The sequence below is a fragment of the Aspergillus lucknowensis genome, assembly GCF_044049455.1.
Source record: "Aspergillus lucknowensis strain CBS 449.75 chromosome Unknown BJX67scaffold_45, whole genome shotgun sequence".
NCBI lineage: Eukaryota > Fungi > Ascomycota > Eurotiomycetes > Eurotiales > Aspergillaceae > Aspergillus > Aspergillus lucknowensis.
The window spans coordinates 140,073-157,917 of record NW_027263589.1 but is presented as its reverse complement, the minus strand read 5'-3'; the positions used below and the strand labels follow the sequence as shown (position 1 = coordinate 157,917).

The 17,845-nt window shown below is 55.4% G+C and overlaps 10 protein-coding genes across 10 annotated transcripts; 6 read left to right on the top strand and 4 right to left on the bottom strand.

Annotated features, from left to right (window-relative positions):
- Nucleotides 1–300: 300 nt before the first annotated feature.
- Nucleotides 301–2,862, top strand: BJX67DRAFT_229797 (asparagine synthetase B family protein). The gene is made up of 6 exons (XM_071025913.1): nt 301–571; nt 629–1,086; nt 1,140–1,223; nt 1,271–1,532; nt 1,582–1,773; nt 1,823–2,862. Exons 1-6 carry the CDS (start codon nt 418–420, stop codon nt 2,683–2,685), a joined length of 2,013 nt encoding a protein of 670 aa, XP_070882996.1. The 5' UTR covers nt 301–417; the 3' UTR covers nt 2,686–2,862.
- Nucleotides 2,863–3,038: 176 nt separating this feature from the next.
- On the top strand, nt 3,039–3,983 carry BJX67DRAFT_374176 (uncharacterized protein; the record flags this gene model as incomplete). Its single annotated transcript, XM_071031517.1, has 5 exons — nt 3,039–3,272; nt 3,459–3,510; nt 3,567–3,644; nt 3,693–3,770; nt 3,817–3,983. The coding sequence occupies 5 exons, from the start codon at nt 3,039–3,041 to the stop codon at nt 3,981–3,983; spliced, it is 609 nt and encodes a 202-aa protein (XP_070882995.1).
- Nucleotides 3,984–4,498: 515 nt separating this feature from the next.
- BJX67DRAFT_229656 (serine hydrolase domain-containing protein) lies at nt 4,499–6,908 on the top strand. The gene is made up of 4 exons (XM_071025908.1): nt 4,499–5,288; nt 5,339–5,452; nt 5,507–5,768; nt 5,821–6,908. Exons 1-4 carry the CDS (start codon nt 4,733–4,735, stop codon nt 6,608–6,610), a joined length of 1,722 nt encoding a protein of 573 aa, XP_070882994.1. The 5' UTR covers nt 4,499–4,732; the 3' UTR covers nt 6,611–6,908.
- BJX67DRAFT_229657 (uncharacterized protein) lies at nt 6,909–7,798 on the bottom strand. The gene has a single exon (XM_071025909.1). It carries the CDS (start codon nt 7,654–7,656, stop codon nt 7,207–7,209), a length of 450 nt encoding a protein of 149 aa, XP_070882993.1. The 5' UTR covers nt 7,657–7,798; the 3' UTR covers nt 6,909–7,206.
- Nucleotides 7,799–8,349: 551 nt separating this feature from the next.
- Nucleotides 8,350–9,629, bottom strand: BJX67DRAFT_229729 (uncharacterized protein). The gene has a single exon (XM_071025911.1). The coding sequence runs from the start codon at nt 9,251–9,253 to the stop codon at nt 8,543–8,545; it is 711 nt and encodes a 236-aa protein (XP_070882992.1). The 5' UTR covers nt 9,254–9,629; the 3' UTR covers nt 8,350–8,542.
- Nucleotides 9,630–9,633: 4 nt separating this feature from the next.
- On the top strand, nt 9,634–12,330 carry BJX67DRAFT_362234 (ankyrin repeat-containing domain protein; the record flags this gene model as incomplete). The annotated part of the gene is made up of 1 exon (XM_071029973.1): nt 9,634–12,330. Exon 1 carries the CDS (start codon nt 9,713–9,715, stop codon nt 12,326–12,328), a length of 2,616 nt encoding a protein of 871 aa, XP_070882991.1. The 5' UTR covers nt 9,634–9,712.
- Nucleotides 12,331–12,529: 199 nt separating this feature from the next.
- On the bottom strand, nt 12,530–12,921 carry BJX67DRAFT_384191 (uncharacterized protein; the record flags this gene model as incomplete). Its single annotated transcript, XM_071033618.1, has 2 exons — nt 12,530–12,684; nt 12,762–12,921. 2 exons carry the CDS (start codon nt 12,919–12,921, stop codon nt 12,530–12,532), a joined length of 315 nt encoding a protein of 104 aa, XP_070882990.1.
- An 889-nt stretch (nt 12,922–13,810) lies between these two features.
- Nucleotides 13,811–14,987, top strand: BJX67DRAFT_229664 (uncharacterized protein). Its single transcript, XM_071025910.1, has 2 exons — nt 13,811–14,809; nt 14,870–14,987. Exon 1 carries the CDS (start codon nt 13,906–13,908, stop codon nt 14,557–14,559), a length of 654 nt encoding a protein of 217 aa, XP_070882989.1. The 5' UTR covers nt 13,811–13,905; the 3' UTR covers nt 14,560–14,809; nt 14,870–14,987.
- On the top strand, nt 14,958–15,982 carry BJX67DRAFT_229735 (uncharacterized protein). Its single transcript, XM_071025912.1, has 2 exons — nt 14,958–15,852; nt 15,904–15,982. The coding sequence occupies exons 1-2, from the start codon at nt 15,355–15,357 to the stop codon at nt 15,937–15,939; spliced, it is 534 nt and encodes a 177-aa protein (XP_070882988.1). The 5' UTR covers nt 14,958–15,354; the 3' UTR covers nt 15,940–15,982.
- An 18-nt stretch (nt 15,983–16,000) lies between these two features.
- BJX67DRAFT_362231 (putative MFS transporter) lies at nt 16,001–17,800 on the bottom strand. Its single transcript, XM_071029972.1, has 2 exons — nt 17,018–17,800; nt 16,001–16,964 (listed from the first exon to the last, which is right to left on the bottom strand). The coding sequence occupies exons 1-2, from the start codon at nt 17,635–17,637 to the stop codon at nt 16,025–16,027; spliced, it is 1,560 nt and encodes a 519-aa protein (XP_070882987.1). The 5' UTR covers nt 17,638–17,800; the 3' UTR covers nt 16,001–16,024.
- Nucleotides 17,801–17,845: the final 45 nt, after the last annotated feature.

Genomic DNA, 17,845 nt, shown 5'->3' with positions numbered 1-17,845 from the left:
TGACCTCCCATTGGCCTCGCCGTCAATCGCCATTTCGGGAAGTTCCAGCGTGGTGCCCTGCCAGGTGCAGGCGAGTGTCTGACGGGTCGGCTTTGCCCCCTCCCTCCGCACCGAGACATGCACTCTCATCTGCATGGGCACAGCCTGTACCCCCACAGGCTCAGCTCGTCTGTTCTCCGTGAGCGATTTTAAAAGGCGCTTATTTCGGCGCTGATTTCAGATGTTTTCAACTCTTGCTTCTGGTGTCGCCCAAATAGGCAATTTGCTCGTTACACCTGGGCACCTGTGCGGGGCTTGGTGACTCACGACGACGAGGATTGTTGGTATATTTCAAAGAGCTGAGCCGGTTGGTTCGGTCACTTCACACTCACAATCAAGAATTCTTCGGGGATTGAGTCGGTGTCAACATTAAGCGTCATGTGTGGCATCACCGCATTCCTGGCTGTTGGACAGCCTCCGCAGACTCGCAGCCGGGAGCAGATCGAGCAGGAAATCCACAACAGTCTTGACATCGTCAAGCATCGTGGTCCAGACGCATCCGGGAAATGGATTAATTCTGGCAACCGCGTCGGTAAGTTGGCTGCCTTCTCGACAATCGTGTCCCTGAAAATGCTGAAACCCGCTCCAGGACTCGGCCACGTCCGCCTCTCCATCGTCGACCTCAGCCCAGAGGGAAACCAGCCCTTCGAGGACACCGAGAACGAGGTCTACGCCGTCGTAAATGGAGAACTCTACGACCACGAGCGGTACCGGGAGGAACTCGCGGCTGAATACAACTTCCGCGGCCACAGCGACTGTGAAATCGTCCTTGCGCTGTACAAGCACTATGGCCTGGACTTCCTTAGCCACCTGAGGGGGGAGTTTGCTTTGGTTCTCTGGGACGCGAAGAGAGAAGTCTTCGTCGCGACCCGGGATCGGTACGGTATCAAGTCCCTGTATTACACTGTTGTCGGGGATCGGTTGCTTGTTGCGACAGAGATGAAGCAGTTCCTCGCGTATGGCTGGGAGCCAGAGTGGGATGTGCGGTCTGTTTACGAGAGTGGGTGGGTGTTTGATGAAAGGACTATCTTCCGCGATGTGAAGAAGGTACGTCCACCGAAGAAAATCTCCTGGCCTCGCTGGTTGACTGATATTCGCAGATTCAACCTGGCCATTACCTTATCAGTCGGAACTATGGAGAATTCCGGACGGACAAGTACTGGGACATGCATTATCCGGACAAGGTAAGGAGGCCCTCGACTAAGTGAATCATCCCTTCTCACGGAAGTAGTTCACGAAAGAAGTCCGCACCGAAGAAGAGATGATCGAAGGCGTGCGCCAACGTCTCCTCGACGCCGTCCGAGTCCGCCTCCGCGCCGACGTTCCCGTCGGTATCTACCTCAGCGGTGGAATCGACTCCTCCGCAATCGCAGGAATGGTCGTGCACCTTGTCAAAGAAGGCGCAAAACTCGGTGATAGCTCGAGCAAGGATCTCTCTCGCATCCAGTGCTTCACGGTGCAATTCGACAAGGGAAGCGGTTTCGATGAATCTGGTATGCCCGCGGATACTAAGCCTTTCGGATAACTGCTCACACGCCGTAGATGTTGCAGAGCGCACGGCCGAATTCCTCGGGGTGAAGTTCAATCCCGTGCATGTCCCCGAAGGCAAACTAGCCGAACGTTTCGAGAACGCCGTCTGGTACAGCGAAGCATTCATGGCGGACATCAACGGCGCCGGCAAATTAGCCATGGCGGAAGTCGCACACAATGCGGGCTTCAAGGTCGTCATCACAGGTGCGCATCCTTCACATATTAACACACGCCAACCCTAACGAAAAGACAGGCGAAGGCTCGGACGAACACTTCGCTGGATACAGCTACTTCCAAAACGAATCCCTCCTGGAAGACGACCTCACCTGGACACCGCCGGACTACGATCCGACAAAGCGCGAAGAAGCCATCCGGAACGCAGGCACAAACCACATCCAGGGCGTGAAATGGGTAGTCCCTCAGACCCTCCCATCAACAATGCGAACGCTGAACAATACACGGGTTGCCGGCCTCCTCACCCGCGCAGTCCCGCTATACTATGCACCCTGGCTCCAGGACGAGTTCGGAGCGAGCGACGGCCAGACAGTCCTCACCGAGTCGTTCGACGGTGAGGTTCGACACGCTATGGCGCAAAGCTGGCACCCGCTCCACACGGCCGAGTATCTGTGGACGAAAACCGCGTTTCCGAACTCGCTTCTTCGATACCTCGGTGATAATATCGATATGGCCTACCAGGTCGAATCCCGCCCCGCATTCCTGGATCACAACCTCACCGAATTCGCAAATTCGCTCCCGCCCAGTCTGAAAATGAAATACAACTACGGCTCTGGAACATTCACGGAGAAATATATCCTTCGCGAGGCCGTGAGGCCGTTCGTGACGGAAGAGATCTACAAGCGGAAGAAGCAGCCGTACATGGCGCCGATGCGGTATGCGGTTGACGGGCCAGTCCATCGGAAGCTGAAGGAACTGATTACAAAGGAGAATATCGAGGCGCTGGGGTTTGTGGATTGGGAGAGGACTGAACCGTTGGTCGAGAAGGGGATCGTGGGCGGGGATCCGTTGGCCTTCCGAGCTGCGATCGCTGCTGCGCAATGTGTCGTTGTCTCACAGCGGTTTGGGGTTAAGAAGGCGACACAGAATGATTGTAAATAGAAGGACAAGGGTGTGTGTCTGTCACTGAGTAACATGGACGCCAAATGGGGGCATTCGCCGATCACAACAAGAGCGCATTTTGTCTCGATTAGTAAACCTGCAGAGAGTCGGCAATCTAATATATTCATCCTCTGGATTGTATTTGCCGAAACGAGGAGCTCGGGTTGAAACGTTGGTGGCTTCAGATGATCGCTGAAACCAGGCGACGCGAATTTTCCCGTGGTCGGTTTCACGGGCAAGTCTGGCCGTGATATAAATTCAGTAGTCCGCCATTTGGAAAGCTCATGATCGCCACTCACAGAGATACAGTTAGCCATTCCGACACCCCTCATCATTGAGACGCTTTACGCACCATGCATCGGTCGGCCCGCCTCACGCTCGGACTCCTCGCCGTCCTCGAATCGACAGTCGCTCAGTCAACAGTGGGATTCGGACCGTACTTCTCTCTCGGCCCAACACAGTCCTGGATTCGGGAAGCCAACACTACTCTAGTCCTACCAGAGACACCCACACCAGACCTATTGGACCGGCTCGCCTTATGGCCTGGTATGGGCACCAGTGCAGGGGATCTTATCCAGGCACTGGCTGTGTCATTCGCGGATCCGAATGCGTGAGCCTGAACTCAAGGAGCAAGATCGAGGCCCTGCTGATATAATGTGTAGGAACTGCGGCGCGAGTGAAGGGCAGTGGTGTACTTGGGCGAGCACCCTCCAGGGTACATTCGTCGTGACGTTGTTGTATTCGTCCATGCTGAAGCGAGGATAGGAACACAGCTCGGGGGTGAACAGGTCCCAGCGTCGCCTGGTGATGGGCTTACAATGCACTGTGAGGCACCGCACGTTCCTGAAAGCTCGTCTACAGGAAAAGCTAATTCGTGCCAGACGTCTATAACGACGACACGGGCGAGTATGAGCAGACAGTATCCATAAACGGCCAAGTGGTGTCTAGCCTTTCAACGAGTGAGGTCTCCCACAACTTGGAAAACTGCCCATGTTTAATGAGAATAGGCTCCGGACAAGCTGAAGGCTGGGGGACTGCTGTGGAATGCCAGGATGACGCCTGTCAGAGCACGGCGCCGGCGCATCGTAAGTATCTTTGCCCTCAATGACGCAAAAAGCTGACAGCCGGGAGAATATTTATCCACCACGATTATCCTCGACTCGGCCGACCAGTCGTTTGGTGATACCCTGGCTATCAATGAGGCAGACTCGAGTGGTTTGACGACGTCGGATGACGGCAAGACGTGGACTGTATCTACCATTAACATCAACTCGCACACTTTCGCCTCGAAGGTGTGATCCGGCCGGATGGTGGTTTCCAAATTGTATATAGGTACCGTGTATGGCGATGCCTTTAGCGGCGCGCGCACACAAAGGGGCCAACAGCTTGAGTATGGAGCATACATGATTACTTCACCCGCCCTCCCAGTAATATACTCGGGGATGGGAACAGTCCCGACATGGCGGTTCAATTGCGCCGAGAGTTCCATGGATGGCCATGTCAGTGCCCACGATTAATCGAGGAAGGGCTGAGAGAAAGGTGACGGAGTAGTCGCATTTTTAGCGCCGTCGCATTCAATGGCAGCCTCAGCTCTGCCCCATGAGGGAGTGCCCAGGATTTTGCATTTGCATTCTCGCGGAGGATCATCCCATGTTGGACACGCTTCCATATGATGTTCCCAAACTTGGCGTCATAACGCGGAGATTACGAGATGCCAAGGGGTCCGCTAGATTTTGGTGGGGACTCTGTCTGACCTGTCACCACGGGCTGAGGCGTTGGAACGAAAGGGGCTGTGTCAATCATCTGGAGGATTCGCGAGACTCGGTGGTGAATGGTGATCGGCAGGCAGGCTTCCCTGAAAGCGTTGGGATTGATTGGGCCCACGCGGTTTTGGTTCGAGTTCGTCCATATTGCCCAGGCTGAGCCGAAGGGGACGCTAACGCGGGGGCTGACATGAAAGCTTTGGGATGGGAGGCACAACCCTTTCCCCCAAATTCGCAGCCATTGTGAGGGAACACTTCTGCTTTTCTCCCTGTTTGTCGCAGACATGTGGAAATCGATTGCGCAGGCAATTCTCCTGACTGCATCTGCAGCCGGTGAGGTATGCCCTTTACCAGGAGCGGTCTTCCCAGCACCGCGTGCAGCCGCGAATAGTCGTTCTTTCGAAGCGGCTTCGACTGAGTTTGTGGCTGCCTTGGAGAGCGTTTTGCACCCTGAGGATCCGTCGCAGCCGCCAGCAATCGACCCAGATTTGGATTCGTTTACGGTTCAAGTCTACGGCGCTCGAAATTCGAAGCCGCTCTTCGAGTACTACTACACGGCTACCACTGCACAGAACAACACAGTTGGCGTGAACAGAGTGGACGAGAATACGGTATTCCGCATTGCCAGTTGTTCCAAGCTATGGACGGTCTTGCTTCTTCTAATCGAAGCTGGCGACGCATCCTTGCACGAGCCCGTTGCTAAGTATATCCCAGAATTGCAGGAAGCAATTGCAGAGCTGAAGAGTACTGGCGATGCCGAGAGCGAAATCGACCATGTCCGATGGCAGGAAGTGACAATCGGAGAGCTCGCAAGCCAGATGTCGGGACTGGAGAGACAATGTTTGCAAACCACACAAGCGCGCGCATGGATGTTGACTAACGCTGAGCAGTTGGAATCGGAGATCTCTCTGCTTCTCCACCCTTGATGGTGCCGCTTGGGTTCCCTCCTCTCCCTGACTCTGAAGTTCCAGAATGCGGCGCCTTTACGTTGTGCTCCAGGTCTCGTACGTAGGCAACCTCTCGGATTCAGACACCTGTCATTATCTAACGATATCTAGAGTTTTTCTCCGGATTGTTGAAGAGGCACCCGACTGCGCCGACATCGTCAAGCCCTGTGTACTCGAATGATGCTTATCAGTTGCTGGGCTACGTGCTAGAGACGATTACGGGAAAAACGTACCAGGAGCTTGTAGAGGAACGGTTAATTGAACCACTTGCGCTGTCGCGTTCTACTCATAGTAAACCTGATGACTCTGTGGGAATCATCCCAGGTCCGGCAAACACAACTTTATGGGACCTGGACATTGGTGATGCTGTATCGTAAGTATCGTCTATCGCATGGCTATCACCGGCAGGGCTAATGCGTAAAAAGAGCTGGCGGCCTATACTCGTCCACGAAGGACTTGTCCACTCTGGGTCGTGCGATTCTGAACTACGATCTGCTCTCCCCAGCACTAACCAGAAGGTGGCTGAAGCCAGTAGCCAATACTGCCCAACCGACCTTCACCGTCGGTGCACCATGGGAGATATTCTCCTTAACAGAGCCCAGAATGATCAGTCTATACACCAAAGCCGGCGATCTGGGCGGCTACTCAGCCATAATGGGCATATCCCCAGATCATGATGCCGGGTTCACGATTCTTGCTGCAGGACAGAATACCAATTTAGCTGTGTCGACCCTCGCCGACCTCGTCTCCACAACCATGATACCCGCCCTGGATGGCGCCGCGAAGGAGGAAGCTGAAGCCCGGTTCGCTGGAACATATACGGGGGCCTCGAACAACGCCTCCCTGACAGTAACCACCGACGACGGACCAGGTCTGAAAATCTCGAAATGGTCCAATAACGGGAAGGATATGCTGGCAGCACTGGCAGCCCTGCAACTGAACCTTCCTGCCGACAGTGTGGATGTACGCTTGTTTCCTACCGGACTCGAGACCCGTGGAAAAATTTCTTTCCGCAGCGTGGTATCACCAGTCTCGCCCGTTGCACCCGGTACTGGGCCGTTTACTGGAGCGTGTAGAGCATGGATGCTGGTTGACGGTTTCGTTTACGGGTCTGTCGGTGTGGATGAGTTCGTATTTGATCTCGGGGAGGATAGCAACGCTGTTCGCGTTTCACCCCGTGCTTTACGTGCGTCCTTGTCAAGGAATAGTTCGTAGATATTGCGAAGGGTCAGTGACACTAAGAAGCTACGCGTAATGGTGGGAAGTTGCGAACATGGATTGGGATACGGGACCAACGCTTGGTATGCGTCTGAGATATATTGTTTTTGTACATCGCACAGGTAGATTTTCGCGGCACCTGCCTGGAAATATTCCTTGTTAGGCCGGGTCATCTTCAGCCGGAGCAACATGACCGTTGTGGTGGAGCTAGTTACGTGGTATTCCACATCTCAAGGATCCGTAAGATCCATAAGGGAACGTTTCTTCGGGATAACGGTTGACAAACCGCCGGATGTCAGGGACGGTCCGGACAAGTTTGCAGTTCTCTGACCCAAAGGCGCCTGGCCCGTGTTAGAGGTGCTCCCCACGGCCGCAGGTCCTTGAACTGAGTCAGATGGGACCGCCGCGCCGGTGACGTTGAGACTTAGATGCCGGAGCGGCTGTTGATAAGCATGCTCTCCGATCACTTGGATGAATGGAGCGCTCTTTGCGAGCGATTGTAGCTGCGCATTGGCCCTTTGAGCCCTGTCCTTCCACTTGTGGCACTCGGTCTCATACACTTTGGTCGTCTTTTGAACTTCAAGACTGTAGGGTTAGCCACTACGAATTGTATTGCAGACAAAAGTGCCATCAAGCTTAGAGTGTAAATGCTTCCGCCGTTTCTCTGCTACCGCGAATTGCATGACCCTCTGAGTCGGGCTTTCGACAAATGCGCGCAGGGATGCACAGTCGGCGCAAGAACCGGGACAAAGGCCTCTAATTGTTTGGCTCCAGTCAGTAGGGGCGACCGGTGTGGGTTTCACCATATTACTGATGTACCCATCGACGACCCGGAATATGAACTTCGGCCCTTCTTCGTCGATAGAGGCATGTCCGCTTGTCTGAGACCTCTCCTTTAGGTATCCACAGAACCTTTCGAGAAACTGGTGCAGGAAACACGAAAATAATTTCGGCTTGTCCTCCGCCCGAAGCTCGGAGATCTTGGCTTCAATAATCTGGATGACGTCAAGCACGCTTAGATTCATAGTGTCGACTTGATGCATCCGATGAACTTCACTATGGCATGGGGACTGACAAAGTCGGCGGGCCTGTAGTCCTCATAATATGACCCGAAGTCGTCAAGGCACACTGGTGGTAGTGCGTTCGCCCTTAAAATCCGAAACGGCTTTAATCCAGCCTCAAGGACCGTTCGATACACAGTAGGGATTTCATTCGCAGTGAAACCATTACCCTGCTGATACTTGTCGAATAGGCCGATAAGAAAATGAACCAGGAAAGCAGAATTAGAAGGAGTTCAGTTTATCGCATCCGCTACCCTAACGAACGTCAGCCAACGAGGCAAGAGAACGATAGGCGGGGGTACGCACCGTTGTAGCATATTGTCGGCGGGAAATGCCTCGACGATGTCCAGTATACCAGCCACATCGCGCTCGCATAACGATCCCACGTTTCGGATCTCCAACCCAGGGTTGATGACAGGATCCAATGACCAACCCGTAAAGAACGAGCCCGTTGTGTTGGTGCCTTCTGTATCAGGCTGCATCCAGTCGCTGTTCTCACGCCCAAGTTCACCATGATGAATTGACAAACTGAGGAATCTGTTAATCACTGGATTATCCTATGGGGGTCGTAAATTTAAAAAACCGAATCGTCGTCATCATAACTCTACTCTTCATCCTCCTCGTCGTCGCCCATCCCGCCATGTTCCTCCTCCATGTGACTGTATATATCCACCTCGTCAACCCACTCTCTACAGAAGTAACACCAGTCGATCCCACACCCCTCCACCGGGCACGTTATGTGGCCGCATCCTGATGTCTTCTCGGTCATAGTCCCGCACGCCGGGCATGGCTTGATTTGGCTGAGCCCGGCAGTTCCCGTCTCCCAGGCTGCGCGTTGAAGCTCCTCCTCCACACAGCTCTCACATTTTCAGTCCGTGAGCTGCGGGGCCGTCCTGCGCGCACAGTCTCGCTCCACATACTCCTTCGCAGAAGAGTACACGGAGCACCACGCGTATATCCATTGGCTCCGGTTCTCGATCGCTCGATTCAGATCCTTGACTGCGTGAATGCCATTCCCGTGCTTGGCTATAGTCCGTGGGGACGGAAGACGCCGACAGAATGGACATCCCAGGGCGGCGGTGTTAATTATAGAGCCCGACGTGTTGCTTCTATACCATGCGCCAGAGCATTCACTGCAGATGCGCTGAAGGCACCCCGGCCGACCACAGGCGGAGTTCAATGCGGAAGGCCAGGACGATGAGAAACATAGGGAACAGTTTACTTTGGTGGCTTGACGCCCAGAAACCAGGTCTTTGAGTTTCGACAGTATGGCGTCAGCGTTGCGGATAGGCCTCCCTCGGTGAGTCAGGGGTTTATCGAAGGCAGGGAAGAGCGTGATCCGTCGCAGGAACCCATCAGTCCCCATCGTGGAAACAGTGTGAAAGATGGATCGATTGGTGAGCGGAGAGATACCTGGCTGATCGAGGTCCTGTGCAAGCCAGAGTAAGGTGTTTTCGTTCCCCAACTCCCTTGCTGATGTTGTAACCTCGGCGCTTGTTTCACGACCTGAGAGGCAAGGAGGACAAACAAACTCAGATGTATCGAACAAGGCCGGTCGGTATTCCTCCGGCCATATCATCCGGCTAGCACACCTGCTGCACTCAACAACAGGAGCCTGTGGCAAGCATCATCATCACTGTAGTCCCGGTAGGCGATGATTCCGACCCGAGAGAAACACCCCGTCAGGGCAGATATCGATACAACCTAGGGAAGAGATATGTGGAGGGAGTCGAGGTAATTCTCCATCGAATAAGTCGCATCAACCACGAGAAGAAGGTCGTGTTCCTCCATGGTCGCATGCACGAGAGAACATCCTCAGTCGCATCGGCAGGTTAAATATTGAGACAGTGACTCAGTTTCCCCAGTGAGTCACGGAATGGTGAGGTGAATCCCATTCCGCCCACCACAGCATGGCCAAAGAGGCGCAGCACAGCCCCTTTGGGGTGTCCACATATAAGATCCCCCCAGGCCGAGTCGCTCGGACCCAAGACTTTTGAGCCTCCACCTTCGAAGTCAGCGGAAGAAGATCGTGGCTAACATGGAGAAAGATTCGGTCGGACTTGCCTCTCTCCCTCCCGAGCTCATCCTCGCCGTCGGGGGGTATCTGGGAATGCGAGATCTCAACTCGCTTGTCCAGACGGCAAAGCAGTTTGACTCCCTGTTGTCCCCTCAACTTTACAGTCTCGGAGCCGTCCACGTCGGGATACGTACCACACCGTTGATATGGGCGACCGGTCGAGGCCATCATTCAACCGTCGAGAGACTGTTAGAGAAAGGCGCAGACCCTTCAATACTGGTGCACCGCACATGCGCCTTTCGTGAAGCTCTCAGAAAGGACAATCCCAGGATCCTCCGCCTCCTCCTTGCGACGGGTGTTCAACCCTCTATCGAGCAGCATCAGCCGAAGTCACTGCTGCAAATGGCTGTCATCTATGATCGGGTCGAGATGCTACGAATGGTCCTCGAAGCCGCACCTGGTCACTATCCAGATGAAAGTGGTGAGTGGGTGAATGCGCTGACTGTTGCGGTCCATCGTTCGCGTGTGGCTGCAGCCCGGTGCCTTCTCGAAGCAGCTACGAAAACAGGCTCTTCTGCTATGGAGAACGTCAATGCAAGTGCAGTCCTTGAGGCCGTGCGGAGCGGAAGCTGCGATATGGTGCGTCTCCTTGCTGAATTCGGTTGGGAGTCCTGGGGCCCGCTAGGGCGTAATGGATTCACACCCCTCCATGTAGCCGCGAGAGAGGGAGATACGGAGATGACCAGGTTATTGCTTTCTTACGGTTCAGACGTCAGTGCGCCAGATCGCCAGCGTTGGACGCCGCTTCATCGAGCTGTCTCACCACTTGGGGATGTCTCTGCAGGGCACCTCAAAGTCATCGACCTCCTGCTCGAAGCTGGTGCCAATGTGAACTCTGCCAACCCACGTGGAAGCACGCCTCTGCATGTAGCTATCCGCGCTGGCAAAAGTCTTGAGCTCGCCGAGCACCTGATCAAGTCAGGTGCTGACGTTAATGCTGTCAATGGAGCCTCGGACACTCCATTCTCCCTGGCCGCCTTAGAAGGAAACAGGGCATTTATCCAGAGGCTGCTTGACGCTGGCGCGGATATGGAGGCCGCAAACGGAGCCTATGCGTTGAATATAGCCGCTGGGCAAGGCCACGTTGAGGTCATTGAGTTCCTGGTTGATGCTGGACTAGATGTCAACCGGCCCGACGGTGTGCACAGGAGCCCGCTACTCACGGCAGCAGAGCACAACCAACTCGATGCCATGCGAATCCTCCTCCAGTTGGGGGCGGACCCAAATTTCTTCGACCGTAACGGACGATCCGCAGTTTTCGAGACAATGGCGTGGGATCATGTCGAAGCTCTCAAACTCCTTCTGCGTGCTGGAGCTGACGTCTCATCCCCTATACCCAACGGCAAATTCTATATCCATTACGCTGTTACCCGTGGACTCTCGGTTGACTTTGTGCAGGCCCTCCTGGATCACGGGGCGGATCCTCAAGCCATCGATCCCTACTACCACACGGTCCTTCATAATGCGGCCTATAACCGGCAATATAAAATAGTTCCGCTTCTTCTAAAAGCAGGGGCGGCCATCGAAGCGCGCGACAGTCGGGGCGACACACCCTTACTTATCGCGGCAGGTAGAAACCTTGAAGTCACACGTGAGCTGCTGAGGGGCGGAGCTGACGCGAACGCAGGGAAAGCATGCAGGCAGACCCCCCTGCACCGATGTTCCTACGCCACGCAGCCTGAATTATGCACGCTGCTGATCGAAGCTGGGGCTGATGTCGCGGCGAAGGACCACGATGGCCGAACCCCACTGCACGCCGCCGCACTACAAGGCCATACCGACATCTTCGAACAGCTTCTCGAGCAATACAATGCCAAGGACTTGGACTACATGGCCCGTGATAGGAGCGGAAGGAGTATACTCGAGTTGGCTGCCATCGGCGGAAACACCGGGATTATCAGCATGATCGCCGGCTTGGTGGACATCAACATGGGCGTCCACACTGCCCACGGGAAACACCGCGGAGTCCCAGCCCTGCACGAGGCTATTCTGAGGAACCAAACCGAGGCCGTGGCATGTCTTCTAGGGCTTGGAGCAGATCCGTTCATGTTAGATGTATTCGGGCGCACCGCAGCCGACTGGGCCGCCCTCGAACCTTCTGGCGACGTACTCCGTGAACTCCTACGCCACGGCGACACCTTCCCGGCAACCGACCCGGCGAAACGGACATCTGTCCTCAAGGCTAGCGTTGCGGGCCTCGCATCTCGCATTCTTGAGGGCGACGCGGCAGGCTTATACGAGCTTGCCAAATGCCTGCAATACCTCGGTGACCTGGAATCCGCTGCGGCCGTCTTCGCGGAGACCGAGGCATTCTGCGACAAGTGCACCAGAAAGATACCCCAGCCGGACATGCGATTCGTGTGTACGGAGTGTCCCGCTATCGATCTCTGCGCTGCGTGCATGACGGAATACGAGACGGAGAACTTTCAGGTCCAGATCTGTCGCGGGCATCGCTTTTGGGGGCTTGTTGTCTCGGATCATCGGCTTCCTGGGCAGCCGTTTGAGGGAGAGGAGCTTGAGGCGGGGAGGAGGGAGTGGCTGCAAAACTTGGTTGCCGTGTATAGTGATACAAACTGATATATTTCAATTAACATGTGTAGGGTTCCGTCGTCTACTCGAATAAACCAAGGGAATAAACCCGAGGAACCAAAATCCAATGGCGACAGGCTGTCCACCCCCCATGGAGTCGAATGCAGAAAACAAATACAGACATCCGTCTATCCTGGATATAGATACATTCTATCCCATATTATCCCAACCCCCAAAGGACAAGGAGACCTAGTTATTCCCGCAGGTCCCCCACTCAATGGGCTGGGGTACCCTCAGGGACTGGTCATCCTCTCCATAGATAACGACACTCTCGCCCTCGGTACCAACAAAAGTACAGAAGCCGCCGCCGGGGGAGGTGATTCTGGTGACGACGAGGTTGCTGTCTGCACTCATCAAACATGAGCCACGGCACACCCTCCAAGAGATCTGGTGCGTGGGAGAAAAAGAAAAGGAGACATACCAATCTGCACCGGGGTCCGATCCGCAGGGATGGAGAGGGTCTGTGTGATGTTGCGCGCGCTCCAGAGGGTAACAGAGACCTGGAACTGGCGGTTCTCGATGGGGCTGGCGGCGGACAAGCCAGCGAGAGCCGCGATGGCAGCGACGATGGAGGTCTTCATCTTGGTGAGTTGGTGGAAATTTAAGGTCTCGTTGTTTGGTCAAGGTTGGGATTTTGATGGCCTTGGATAGAGTGGGAGGGGAGGAGACGGGACGGGATTTATATCAGGCTCCTGGATGAAACCAAGATCTGGACGATCGCCTCCGTGCTATTTTTACTGTGGCGGGCCGCAGCTCCACGATCGACGCTTCGGCAGCAGCAGAGTGGGCATGTCTCAGGCGGTTTAAGGTTCGTGTATCGTGGCTCCAGACGCAAGAGAGCTCCCGACGCTGACGGAGAAGGGAGGTGAGATGGTCGCTTTTCCACAAACGGACTGACGTGGCGCGCTTCGAGGCTCATGATTTCCAAGAAGAGGCGTGGCGAAGACGAAACAGAGGGAAATGGAAAGTGCTCATTTTTCGGATCCTGTGGCTGATCATTGCGCAATGAATACGAGTGGACGAATCAAGCTGCGTGAGCCTGTGAAGGCATGAGACAGGATGACGGATGTCTCAGCGAATGCACGCAGATCCCTCGATTCCATGGCTTTGCCGAACCCTCGCAATCCAGGCAAGGCAAGATCTCCCAGAGCTTTTCTCTCGATGCGTCACATCTTTGATGGTGGATTTCGAGCACAGCCTTGCTCGGAGAGCCGCTCAGGAGCTTCAGCCACTGTGGCTTGTTTATCGACAGCCTTCCCAAACATCCACCTCCAGCCAACCCCTCGGATACCGTCGCAATCATGCGAAAAGCCCGTCGCCTTCTTTATAACTACGGGAGATACCAGGGGTTACACGCGCATACGGCGTAGGTAGTAGCTGGATTGTTGGGAGCGCTGCCCTTCGAATGGATCGAGTTAATTGCCACCTTCCAGGACGATGAAGACCTCCTCAGTCTGCGACAAGCCTGTAAATACGTCCAGGCATGTACCGATCGCCCGTTCGCGCAGTCCTATCTTCGAACCATTCGCACGGATCTCTCTTCATACTCGATCAAGAGGATAGAGATGTTGGCGGAAAACCCGGCCTTCGCGCCCAACATTCGAACACTGCTCGTCCACGGGCAGGAAGGTCGCTCTCTGGGGAAAGAACTGAGATGGAATCACCGATACCGTCCACGCAAGGAAATAGAGAGATGGAAAGCGGTGCTTGCGAAGCTGGCGAACTGCAGGTCCTTTGCGATTCAGCGGCACCGCGAGCCTGACCGCTCGAAATTGGATCCACGACCAGCAGGGCCGCTGACAATCACCGCCGTGGCGTCATTGATCATCCGGATCATCACTGAAGCACAGTTGGACGTGGTGTCATTTTCCTTGGATTGTAGGCCCCCCCAATCGCGCCATGCGAGGGTGCCGTTCTCCGATCGGGGACAAGATAGCGGGGCCATCCAAACTCAAGGACCCCTCAGTACTATATGGTCGAAACTGCACGAACTCACGATGGCGCATCTCGTAACGGAGGGTGCGCAGACGGGTTTCCTCCCGCGGCTTACTGTGGGCACACAACGGCGCCTTCGAAGGCTGGATCTTTCTGGCCTCGAGGCCGACCCTCGTGAAATCAAGCATCTGTTCGCAACGAAGTACGATGCCCTCCAGGAGTTCCGCGCTGATCGGGTATATTGGGGGAGCGACGGGATCAGCACGTCCTTCCACGGCTTCTGAGTTGCCCATCGCCAGACTCTCTGCAAGCTGACGCTGACATACGTTGTCCTTGATCGCGGGACCTGGCGTCGCATTCTTCGTACGCTTCGCACGCTGGCCACGCTGGGAGAGATTACCCTCGATGGACTTGACGAATGCTATGACCGCTTCTGCCTCGTGCGTCTTCACTTTCCACGGCTAGCAGAGAGCCCAACTGTGGACGCCGCCACGGGAGCAAAGTTGACTTGCTCGGCGACGCCGCGTGAGACTTGTCCGTATATGTGCAACTACTTCCTCGGGCCACGAATAATGGGTTCTGTGAGTTACATAGGGCCGAGAATGGACGATGCGATCTAGAAGCTCATCGACTACGTACGTTTCGATCTTCTGTGCTGCTCGGGAGTTAGCTTGCCTCCTTTGCTATAGATGTCAATCTTTCCACAAGTGAATCCCCCGCAGCGGCTTCCTGAGAAACAACCTGGTGTTTGGTCCCTGAATCACAGGCAGCGGACTCTGGCAACAACACCAAGGCGTGGCCGCTTTAGATCCGGAGCTTGCCCCGGATCGACAGCCTTGCATGTTTCAACCCCAGACAAGCCTTCCAATTTGCCTAATCCCGTGTTTCAGACACTGCATCTCATTTCGTCACGGAAATTGTGCACAGCAATTCAACGGGGCTGCACCCGACATCCCGAAAGCCCCCCGCCGCCCCAGCCCAAGCCTATAAGTAGGGATCGCATTCCACTCTCACTACAAGCATCGTGACAACCCGGCAATCTACACCAGCGCCCAATTGAAGCGAAACACACCCGCAAAATGCTCTGCAAAGTCACAGCCCCGCTCCTCCTCCTGGCCCTCCGCGCCACCGCGCAAACCACGACAACCTCCGCCCCGCTCCCAACCCTCACCCCAGACTGGTTCTTCATTCGCGGCGTCGAAGAGCCCAACTTCCACAGCTACCTGCAGTCCAAGCCCACCGCCACGCCCAGCATCGCCTATCTCGACGTCAACACGAACGCCGGCCAATTCAACATCGTCGACGGCCAGCTGCTCTACCACGCGTCCGAAAACCAGTCGCTGTACATGAACGTCGAGAACCCGGCGGACAAGACGCAGCGGAAGCTGACGACGTGGTTTAATACCACGGAGAACGCATACGGCGAGTTTGCGTTCCAGGGCGATACGGTGACCTGGAGCGTGGAGGATATCGAGCGCCCGAATACGGGGGCTTGGTTGGTGTGTGAGGAGCAGCAGCTTTTTATCAACACGGGATCGTATGGGTGGGAGACGCCGGAGGGGTGTGCGGATTCGACGGTATCTCTTCCTTTCTTTCCCATGGAGTTTCATGGATGCTAACCGGTGTAGATTCACTCGTATGGAGGGTCGACTCCTGATCTTTAGTCGGTGAGATAGGGAGGGATTGCAGTATGAATTCTGAGCCGGTATTCTAGCAAAAGCATCATATCGCCAGAGTATTCCAGTTTCACTAGTAAATATACACAAACTCATCATTCTCGCGATCCGTCAAATCGCTAAACGCATTCCCACCAACCCCTTCCTCCCCCTCCCCCTCCTCCGCATCATCACCAACCTCGTACCTCCCCTGCATCGACCGATCAACAAGAACCCTCGCCTTCCCATTCGCAACCCTCCTATTCCCCTGCCATTTATTGAGTAGCACCAAATTCCCCCACTGCAACAACACAACCGCAACCATCGCCACAAAAATCCCTAAACAAGCCCGCAGTCCAGGGTGATACGCCGGCGCATCCTTCTCATCAAAGAGCAACGGCCCAACAATATTCCCCACCGAGCTAGCAGCATTGTACAGCGCCAGCACAGCCGACTTCTTCGTCTGCCCCGCCGTATTCGCAACAATCCACGAGACAACCAGCGGGTTCCCGCCAAACAAGAACGCAAGCAGATAATACCCGCCCATCAGGGCATTCTGGACCGCGTCGTCGCGCGGCAGCGCAAAGAGCACGGCTAGCCCCGCCACAACGGGCGCCATGAACACGGCCAGGATGGGGCCCTTCACGCGCGCCTTCTGCGCGAGATAGCTCGCGACGAGGATGACGATGAACTGCAGCGCGCCGAAGGGCATGTTCAGCAGGGTCGTCTTGTACTTGTCGAAGCCCAGGCCGGAGAGGATGAGCGGGCCGAAGACGTTGGTCACGGAGGCGCCGACGTTCAGGAGGAAGGTCATCCCGATCCAGAGGTAGGTCTTGGGCTCGAGGAAGGCCTCGAAGATGTGTGCGATTTTGAACTCGCGTGAGCCCGTGCCTGTTTGGTTTGCGCGGAGGCGTTCGAGGGCTTGGAGCTTTTCTTGCTCGGTTAGGAAGCGCGCAGAGGGGATGTCGTTGTCCAGGCGCCAGTAGACTAGGGGGGCGGAGATGATTGTTAACAGGCCCACGAAGAGGAAGATACTGCGTCTGTTAGTTCAATCTTTCATAGAATAATCCTTGAGGGGGAAATGTACATCTGCCACTCCTTCAACACGTCAGACTGGATATGTCCTAGCCCATAGCTCAACGCAGCCGCAATAATTGTTGCCAGCCCGTTCGTGCTATACCATGCCGCAACACGCAGCGGCTGCTCCGCACGACGATACCACTGCGCCGTAATAATACTAAACAGCGGCAGACACCCGGCCTCGAACAGACCCAGCAGGAAGCGGGTGGCCATCAACCCGCCGAAATTATGGGACGCGGCCATACAGGCCTGCGCAACCCCCCACCCGGCCACAAGCACGGGCGCTAGGATGCGATGCGGCACGCGGACAATCAACCACATGGAGAAGGGCTGCCATGCCAGCTGGGCGATGGGCGCGATCGACCCGACGAGCGAGTACTGGTTGCCCGTGAGGGCAGTGTCCTCTTTCAGTCCGAAGGTCGCGCCATAGCCCAGGACGGTCTTGTCGAGGATTTGCAGGAAGTAGACCCAGCAGAGGATGACGAGGATGGTGCGGTCGGTTTTGCGGCGGATGCGGGTGCTATCTTCCTCCGTGAGGGGGACGCGGATGGTCTGGATGTACTCTGTTACTGGCTTTGCGGGGGAGGGGCCCTGCTCATCATGAACAGACTGCGGTTTGGGAGTCATGGTGGCGGTTGGAGCAGCAGCTGTAAAACTGTAGGCCAGGAATGTGATGTCGAGGGCAGGCGTGGTATTTATCCCCACGTTCTTCCCCAGGTTGAAGAAGGATAACCCCCACGCAGCTTGACAGGAGGAGGTCTTTGCAAGAAAGCTTGATCGTTCTTCTCCGCAACCATGTGAATTTCTCTGCTGATCGGGAACTCTGAGAACAGGA